The following is a 9601-nucleotide window of genomic DNA, read 5'->3' as shown; positions in this document are numbered from 1 at the left end:
ATCGTGTCTACAGTGCCGTCCTTGGGGAAAGCGGCTCAGAGCGCTGCAGCCTCACAATTCCAGCATCGCCACCTCTGGTGATCCTGGCGCTCTCTGGTGGAGAGAATAGAATCGGTGAAAATCAAGGGGAAAGAAAGGGGGGGAAAAAAAAGAAAGAAAGAAAAAAAAAAGCTTATCTGTCGTGTTTTAGTCTGTAAAAGCTCACGCATTTTACTCAAGTTTGGTAAATATATTTTTGAAGAGTCATCGTCATAATAAAAAATAACAGTCTCGAAAATAATTTTCCTTCTTCCACTGCAGTGTCAGATACAAGTAGTAAAAGAAATGCAATTGTCAGCAATTCCAGACAAAATGTCTGTTGTTTGCCTTTGTTCCTTTTGCAAAATCGTGATCACTTAGGAATAGATTAATTATCAGGTATGGAATCGTGCAGTCACTGAATGGTTTGAGTTGGAAGGGACCTTAAAAATCATCCTGTTCCAACCCCTCTGCCATGGGCAGGGACACATTCCACTCTCCCAGGTTGCTCCAAGCCCCATCCAACCTGGACTTGGACACTTCCAGGGATGAGGCAACCACAGCTTCTCTGGACAACCCATTCCAGGGGCCTCACCACCCTCATAGTAAAGAATTTCTTCCTAATATCTAATCTAAACCTTCTCTCTTTCAGTTTGAATTCAGATCTGGAGAGAGGGAAAAGTATGATCCTACAAGGAAAAGCAAAGTTGTTATAATATGACAAAATTACAACACTTATAAATGACATTTATAAAATTAATGGGTGGGGTATTGGTGTGCTACAATGAACACAAACACCATGGTGCCAATTATTTGTCTGTTTTCTCATGTTCTTTTTCCTTATATTCTGGTTTTGGGGTTAAACCATGACCTCTTGATAGGTTGTATATCTGGTGCACGAATGTCTTCAAAATAAAGTAAAGTATCCAAGGTGTACCAGCTTGGGTCCGTGGTTCTGATAGAATTTAAACATGACTTTACAGCTTTGTTTTATGTCTAAATACATAATTCAAAATTATGATTGGTAAAAATGGAACATTGTGACCCATTTGCTTTGAAGCTTAGGCAGTTTGTCAACAGTTATATTCACGGGGCATGGTTTTTCCAAGACATTTTTAGGACCAGGACTGTATATTAATACCACTTATAATAACAAAGCTATAAAAGCAATTTTCTGATCTAATGAAAAGCTCAGCTCCTGGCAGCAGGTCCTCTTAAGCAATTAAGAGATGTAGGCATTTGGGCAAAGAAGGACTGAATGACCTAATTGAGCTGAAGTTTTTCTACTGTGAGGTCATGGTGGACATGCCACTTCTTCTTTGGTCTTTGGATAGATCAGGTGTCTCCTGAATTTGGAAAAGAACTGAAAGAAAGAGAAGTCAACGTGGAGGTCTAATGATGTCATCATCTCTGAGCTCTTTGTGTATGGAGCAAGACTCCTTCATTAAGAAAATTATGTTCTCTGGAACGCAGGAGTTGAGGGGGTTATTCCAGATCAACAGCCAGTCTCCTTGCCCCCCATGCCAGCTCAGAGTTATGAAAGCTTGCTTGGTGCCAGGCTGCTGACCATCTTCCAAGGAGGCTCCTCTGGGCATCCCACCTGGCCCTTGCTCCGTGTCTTTGCACACCCATCACTCTCCTTCTCAGACAGCTGTCACAAAGCCTCAAAAGTACTGACCCAAAAGAGATGAGATGTGTCTCACCTAGAAAGGGGCTACAGAAAACAGACTGCACATAAGGACAGGACCATCTCCTGGCTTTAGGACTGTGCCTCTCCTTGCCCTCCTGAGCAAACTTGCCACAGGCAGCAGGTGGAAGGACACGCCTGTTACCTGTCTCTGGCACAGCAGTAAAAGAGTCCTGGAACACTGGATAGAGCTCTGCTGGCCAAAGTACAGTTTTGCCAGACAAAGCAAATCTCACACTATTATACTGCCCTACAAAGCACTTGTTTCAGACTTTGTGTTAGGCTGCATGTGTGGCCTCTTAGGAACCTTCTCTTTCTTTTGTGTGTAGAAAACATACTTTGGAGCTCAGAGGCAGAGAATTAGTGGGAAAGGCTTGGGTAGATTTTATCTCTGTGCATTGTAATCGTGTAAGTGATCATATTAAGTCCATAATATTTTTTTTTTGCCATTGTTCTGCTCACAGCTTTAAAAATGAAACCGATTAAAGCAGCTGTGGTTTCATCCTGTTCCCTTTCCTTACATCTGTCTCATGGGACTCAGGGTGATCTCAGATTCCAGGTGGTAAATTTGAGTGTATGCCCTGCTGTGTCCCACCCTGTCACACACATTTACCTGTGTCAAGTCCCAGCCACCGTTCCACCCACCTGCAACAAAGCTGAAAGGTCACACCAACAGTCAAGGTCCTAAAATTCTGCCTGCCTTCTGTCTGCGGGGTGAAAAAGAGCATCCAGAACAGCTGCAGACCCTGGCAGCACCAGTGAATGAGTGAGATGTTTTGTCTCTTTGTTGCTCGTGTGCCTCAGGTAGCTCTACCAGCAGAACATTTTAGAACTCCTCTGACATCACTCTAGGTCAGAGGAAGCTCCAGGTCTGCAGTTTTCTTCTTGTCTTTCCAAAACAGAGTGAAACAGTTCACAAAATTCGTACTTCAAAGGACCAAAACAGGACATGTGAGGCAACCACAATGAATAATCAGTCTCTCTCATTTTACATTTCTGACAGATATCTATATATCTATATATCTATATATCTATACATATATATATATTACTTGCTAATTAAAAGGAAATCTGGGATTTGGGAAACACAGAAGTTGTTTAATAAAAATATAGCACCTAGCAGAGCCTAGGAGCAAGTCAGACTCCCAGCTCCCAGCTTCAGAGTACACAGAATTATGAAAAACTAATTTTACTAATCACATCCCCAGAGCTAGGCTTTGACGGGTGAGATCCTGAATGTTCAGAGAGGGCTATTCCAAGTTCACAAGGTGCATGAAAAAGGAAAATAACTAAATATTAGCCACTACATGTTTTTGGTATCCTTCAAAAGTAAAAATGTTAAGTATTTCTAGTGACAAGATAGCTGATAAAGTTCCGTGAAGGAAAACTGTTCCTAACATCTCAGTGTTATCTTTTAGTCTTTCTTGCCATTTCACGTTCACTAATTAGACTCACAAAACTCCTGCCAGTTAGAGAAAACTGTCTGTGTGACAAATGTGGGGAACTGAAACACGGGACAAGCTAAGGGCAGATTTGTCTGCCACGATGCAGTGCTGTACCAGAAAACACTAAGGAGAAAAGCTGGTACAGCAAAGATGCTGGTCTGGATCTTAAAATTAGCCCAGTTAATCAGTCTGGTCTCTCAGCAGGGTCCGTTAATCTACGTACAGAGCTGTGCTAAAATGGCAATATGCCTCTGGTTGTTCCAGTTTGCTCCCTGGTATCATGCAGGTCCACTCTAAATTACCTGCCTGGTGTCTGGTCAGTGAGTTGAGTGTGGGCTTTCCCTGTGCCCCAAGCAAATACTTTGACCCCTAAGTAGCCCGTTCTTCTTATATCCTTAGAGTAAACCAACTGCAACAGATAAAACCATGTTCTGGCCCTGTTAATCTTATAGGTGCAAATGTGGACAATGTATTTATAACACAAAATTATCAAATTGCTTCTCAAGCAGCAACTTGATCCTCCTCCCAGAGGCCGAGCCCTCTTATTCTAAAATACTGTATTAAATGTTGGTGTTATGGTCCTTCAGGATTCCCAGGCTCCAGAGACCAAGGTGAGAGTATGGAGCAAAGATGTACCCTTGGTGAAGGAGAACCAGGTCAGGGAATACTTAAGCAAATGGGATATATGTAAGTCCACTGGCCCTGATGGGATGCACCCACAAGTGCTGAGGGAGATAGAAGATCTCATCACAAGGCCACTCTCCATCATCTTTAAGTGATCATGGTGACTGGGAGAAGTGCCCAAGGACTGGAGGAAAGCAAACACCACTCCTAACTCCAAGAAAGGAAGAATAGAGGATGCCAGGAGTCAGCCTTGCCTTGATCCCTGAGAAGGTGATGGAGCAGCTAAGCCTGGACACTTTGAGGAACAAGGTGATCAGTCACAACCAGGAGGGTTTCACCAAAGGCAATATAAACTCATACAATGAAATTACTGGTTTGGTCGACAAGGGGAGAGCAGTGGACGTTGTCTGCTGAGACTTTTGACACTGTCTGCCATCAGATCCTCATGGAGGAGCTGATGAAATATGGGCTGGGTGAGCAGACAGTGAGGTGGATTGAAAACTGGCTGAGCAGCTGGACCCAGAGGGTGATGATCAATGGCACAAAAACTGATAGAGGCCTGTAACTAGTGGTGACCCCAGGGGCCAGTACTGGGTTCAGTCCAGTTCAACAGCTTTGTTAATGGTCTGGATGGTGGGGCAGAGTGTACCTTTGGCAAATTTCCTGGTGACACAAAACTGGGAGGCATGGCTGACACAGCAGGGAGTTGTTGTGCCATCCAGAGGGACGTGGACAGGCTGGAGAAATGGGCTGACAGTACCTTGCAAAGTTCAGCAAGGGGACCCATGAAGTCCTGCACCCAGGGAGGAACAACTCCAGCCACCAGCACATGCTGGGGGCCAGCTGACTGGGAAGCAGCTTTGTGGAAAGGACCTGTGGGTCCTGGTCAACTGCGAATTTAATATGAGCCAACGAATGTTCTTCCAGCAAAGAAGGTCAATGGTGTCCTCAACTGTATTAGGAGGAGTGCTGCCAGCAGGCTGAGGGGAGTAAATCCTTACCCTCTACTCAACAGGGGTGAGAGGTGAGACCACACCCGAAATACTGTGTCTCCACTGAAGAAAGTCCAGTGAAAGGCCACTAAGATGATTAATGGGCTGGAGCATCTCTCATATGAGGAAAGGCTGAGGGAAGGGGGGGGGAAAGAGAGGTCTCATGGAGGGGATTTTATCAGTGTATATAAATGTCTGGAGGGATGGTGAAAAGAGGACAGAGTCAAGCTATTTTCAGTGGTGCCCAAGTGACAGAACAAGACACAAGGGGCACGAACTGAAACATAGGAGGTTCCCTCTGGACATAAGGAGAAACTTTTTCACTGTGAGGGTGACCAAGCACTAGAACAGGTTGTTCAGAGAAGTTGTAGAGTCCAGGGAGATATTCAAGAGCCATCAATCTGGCCACGGTCCTGGGCAATGGGCTCTGAGTGGCCCTGACTGGAATGGGGGACTGGACCATCTGACCTCCAGAGGTCCCTTCCATCCACAACCATTCCATGATTCTGCCATGTACTCCCCTCCCTTTTCTTCTTACCTTTGCTTCTAGCCATGAATGTGCTTGAAAATGTCCAGCAAACAAGCATTTGCTGTCTGGTCTGTGAGCCCACGTGGCTTCTGCACCTCATCACCTGCACCTGCACAGCTCCCACACCAGAGCCAGCACTGTGGGATTGGTAATTCCCCTCTGTGATCCATGGCACACACTCCAGGGGGCTGGAATTCCAGTTTCCAGCAACAAAAATATCCTTCTGCCCTTAAAAAGGCCAAAGCCCAAGCAGAGCAAGAATTTACAATGACACTTCACTACAGCCTCAAAGATGGGTTGTTTTACCACATGGATTTGGAAAAAAATTCAGGTTAGGTTTTTTGGATGGGAGCTGCCAGGGATAAACACAGACAGAGCAGGCAAAAAAAGGCAGTAAAAAAATGAGGACACAAACAGCGATAAGCTGATAAGGCAGCACTCTGAAAACCAAACAGGAACTTACTGAAAATGAACGTGGCAAAAATAAATAATTCTGGAACTTTTATTTACTATCAAAACACAATTTCCTCCCCTTTATCGCAAACCTCCTACTGATAACAACAGTCATTCAGCACAGTCTGCAGAAAGTGCTTAGTCCTGAATTGATGTTCCAGGCTGCAGATCACAATGAAACATGGAATTGGGTTTTTCCTCCTTCCAGTGAGTTTGACATCCTGAGCAGAGGAGATCAGGAGGCACTGGGAGGAAAAGGGAAGCTCATGTTCGGCCTTCCATAGGAAGCAGAGGGGAAAAATAAATGTCTCGTAATCTCCTTGGCTGTTCCCTCAGCCTGTGAAGGCCGATCCCAAACTCCCAAGTGTTATCCTGACGTGTAAAGGGGTGCCTTCCCGGAATGCTTGCTTGGTACTGAGGGGAGGCGTGGCAATTTCATCCACTGGGATTCATAATTTTGCCACAAACCAGCTGAGTAAACCTCAGCCTCCTGAACACAAAGATTATATGATCTTCCTTTTTGGGGGAGGAAGCCAGGCCCATCTGTAGCCAACCCACCGTGCCCTCAAGTGACATTAAAAGGGTTATTTATGTGTGCAAAGACACGCAGGGTTCTCCACATGGCTTTTCATTTGCAGTTGTTGCTTAGCGTGCAAACAGCATCACTCAGTAGGGAAGGGGAAACCTTTTGCTGCAAGAAAAACAACAAAAATTATTATATTTGACGCCTGTGTCTTCACTCTCCCTACTGAAACTCCCCCTTTTAGCCCATCCTCGGGAGCACTCTTTTTGTCCCGTTCTGCCCTGGGGTTTGGTGAGAAGCACCAGCTCAGAGAACACGTGCCCCTGCCCCCTGCCCACCCAGAGCCCCTCTATCCCCCAGGCATCCATTCCAAGGGAACAAGGCATCCATTCCGAACCCCTCTTATACCCAGGGCACCAGAGATCCACCTCGAACCCCTCTTACACCTCGGGTACCCAGCACCCACCACGGAGCCTCTCTACCCCCCTCTACCTCCGGGCACCAGGCATCCACCCGGAACCCCTCTTATCCCCGCATCACCAGGCGCCCACCCCGAGTCCCTCTACCCCCGGGGCATCAGGAGCCCACCCCAAGACTCTCTTAGCCCGGGGGCCACTGGGCACCCACTCCAAGCCCCTCTACCCCCCTCTACCTCCGGCCACCCGGTATCCACCCCGAGCCCCTCTTCAACCGGGATACCAGGCGCCCACCACGAACCCCTCTACCCCCTTGTATCTCCGGGAACCAGGCATCCACCACGAACCCCTCTTACACCCGGGATACCAGGCGCCCACCACGAACCCCTCTACCCCCTTGTATCTCCGGGAACCAGGCATCCACCCCGAGCCCCTCTTCAACCGGGATACCAGGCGCCCACCACGAACCCCTCTACCCCCTTGTATCTCCGGGAACCAGGCATCCACCACGAACCCCTCTTACACCCGGGATACCAGGCGCCCACCACGAACCCCTCTACCCCCTTGTATCTCCGGGAACCAGGCATCCACCACGAACCCCTCTTACACCCTGGATACCAGGAGCCCACCCCAAAACCCTTTTACCCCCGGGGGCACCGGGCGCCCACCACGAGCCCCTCTACCCCCCTCTACCCGCGGCGGCACCAGACACCCATCACCGCAACCCCATCACTCCCCGTCCCCTCCCCGCAGGCACCGCCCGCGCCGCCCGGGGCCATCCCCGGGGCCGTGTCCGTGCCGGTGGCCGTGTCCGCGCTCCCCCCGCACCGCCCCGGGGCGGGGACTGCGCCGTGGGCGGGCGGGGCAGGCGGCGCGTCCCGGGGCATCCGATCCGCCGGTCCCTGCTCCGCCCGCGGGTCGAGCCCAGCGCGGGGCTGCGGCCGCCGCCGAGCGCTCCTCGGAGAGGGCTCCGGAGCCGCGGCCCCCATTATGCTCAGCCATGGCGTGGCTGCCGGGCGGGCTGGCCGAGCTGCGCTGGGGCGCGCTGGTCGCCCTGTTCGTGGCGGCGCTGGCCACGCTGGCCGTGTACCTGGTGCAGTACGCGCTGCTGGCGCTGCGGCGCCGCCGCCGCCCGCCGCCGCCTCTCCCGGCTCCCGCCGCTCCCGGCCCGCGGGACGAGCTGCTGGACGAGGGCGGCTCGGTGCTGGCCTGGGCGCTGTCGCGGGGCAGCTGGAGGCGGCAGTGGCGGCGGGCCTGGGTGGCCGCGCTGCGGGCCGAGGCGGCGGAGCGGGCGGTGAGTGCCGGGGATGCAGGTGAGGGAGGGATGGGAGAGGGGGGGATGCCCGGTCGGGATGCTCCGGGCGGCGCCCCGCGCTCGCCGGGATGGGGGGACGCGGCTCCGGGCTGTCCCCGCTCCTAGGGACGCTGCGATTTGCTCCAGGGAGAAACCAGGGTGCTGGCGGCGTGTTTCTGCCCCTCCGTGTGTTTGTGTATTTACACGTGTGCGTTTGGTGGCTGCTCGGCAGGGGTTTGCAGGAAGGAGCCGGGCACAGGCATGGGATGGGCGCACGCGTGGGAGCTGGGAAGGATGGGGAGAAAGGGAAGCCGCGACCCCCGCAGCCCCTGGCAGGGGCTCGCACCGCCGATAACATTGTTCGGGCGTGGGGAGGAGGAAACAATGGAAACTTCCTGGCCTGGGCCTGCGGCCCGTCCTTCGGCAAATAATTCCCAGAGCTGGGCTTCCCCCGTGTTGCCTGAGGCCGTGCTGAACCCGTGTGTGTGTGTATTGTAACTCCAAAGGCTGGCGTCCCTCAGACCCGCTGGGTGGTGGGATGCTCAGGGTTTGGTCAGTTTGCTTTTAACCTGGGTCAGGGAGGATGGCAATCCTTCCCATCCCAACCTGCCCTTCCCGCAAATGGCACAGTGTGGGATCCTGCTCGTTGGTGTGTAATGGTATGCCCGGGTCTAAGAGGTGAGGAGCTTAGGCGAGGCTGTGGCAACCTGATTTCCTTGTCCTGAGGACTGAGCCCTTGTCATGTCAGTGAAAAATGCTGAGGCTAAACTGTCTAGGAAGCAGCATGTCCCCAGGTCTCCAAATTTCCTTGCATCCCTCTCCCTGGGGGAGACTTCTTAGACCTAGGAGGTTCCGTTCTTCTTGCATGCCAGGGAGCAGGCTGGGGAAGAAGGAAGAGTGGGGCAACATGTGTGTATGAAAGATAAGGAATATAAATTTAACACTTTCCAAATACCGCTGTGAGTAAGGGCAGTGGGAGGAAAATACTTCGTCCGCCCTTTCAAATTGCACGAGGAGAAAAGCACGGGCTGTGCTGAGAAATGAAGGTTTGCCCTGCACTGGTGGAAGAGAAGAGCCCAGACAGCTCGGGCACAGGTGCTGGGAACTGAAAGTGAACCGGGCACAAGTGGCAGCTTCCCGTCCCTGCGCAGAGACCGGAGCCGCTCTGACAGGGACACGAACACCCTCCCTGCCCGGGCGAGCAGCTGGAGCGCCGAGTTCCCCGCCTGGCACTGCAGCGTGGCCGTGCTCCCGCTGTCAGGCTCCCAAAACGATGTCAGCGGCACGCAGCTAATGAAATTCCTGCGTGCAGAACAAGGCCGGGTGACGAGGGGAGCGGGGCTGACGGCCCGGTGCGGGGAGCAGGTGGGGAATGCAGCGCTGATGCTTCTGAAAGCATGACCTCACTGCCAAAACGCTGCCTTCCCCTCGCTGCCTGTGTGGAGGCTGGGTGGCTGTCGGCACTGCCTCCCGTCACAGACAGGGAGGACTGGGGAGGGGAAGCTTTCTTTCCTCACCTCTGCAAGACGATATTTGGGGTTTCTTAATTTTGGCACAGCCTAGTGCAGCCGTATTATTAGGCCAAAGCAAACAGGCCTTTTCCAACTGCAGCACTGATAA

General features: G+C 51.5%; 1 protein-coding gene across 2 annotated transcripts in view; it reads left to right on the top strand.

Moving 5' to 3' along the window:
- The first annotated feature begins 7629 nt into the window (after nt 1–7629).
- The window catches only part of C2CD2 (C2 calcium dependent domain containing 2), a 34682-nt gene continuing 32710 nt past the window's right edge, over nt 7630–9601 (top strand). Inside the window, exon 1 of one of the 2 annotated variants that reach the window (XM_017811064.1) lies at nt 7630–7981. In XM_017811064.1, coding sequence (XP_017666553.1) covers nt 7688–7981 — 294 coding nt within the window. In that variant the 5' untranslated portion in view covers nt 7630–7687. The remainder of the gene's footprint in view (nt 7982–9601) is intronic. The other variant, XM_017811063.1, reaches the window with a different exon arrangement.

This window comes from Lepidothrix coronata, unplaced genomic scaffold (genome assembly GCF_001604755.1).
Source record: "Lepidothrix coronata isolate B3197 unplaced genomic scaffold, Lepidothrix_coronata-1.0 Scaffold30, whole genome shotgun sequence".
In the NCBI taxonomy this organism is placed as follows: domain Eukaryota; kingdom Metazoa; phylum Chordata; class Aves; order Passeriformes; family Pipridae; genus Lepidothrix; species Lepidothrix coronata.
Note: the sequence above shows the minus strand (reverse complement) of the source record. Positions and strands in the feature narration are given on the sequence as shown.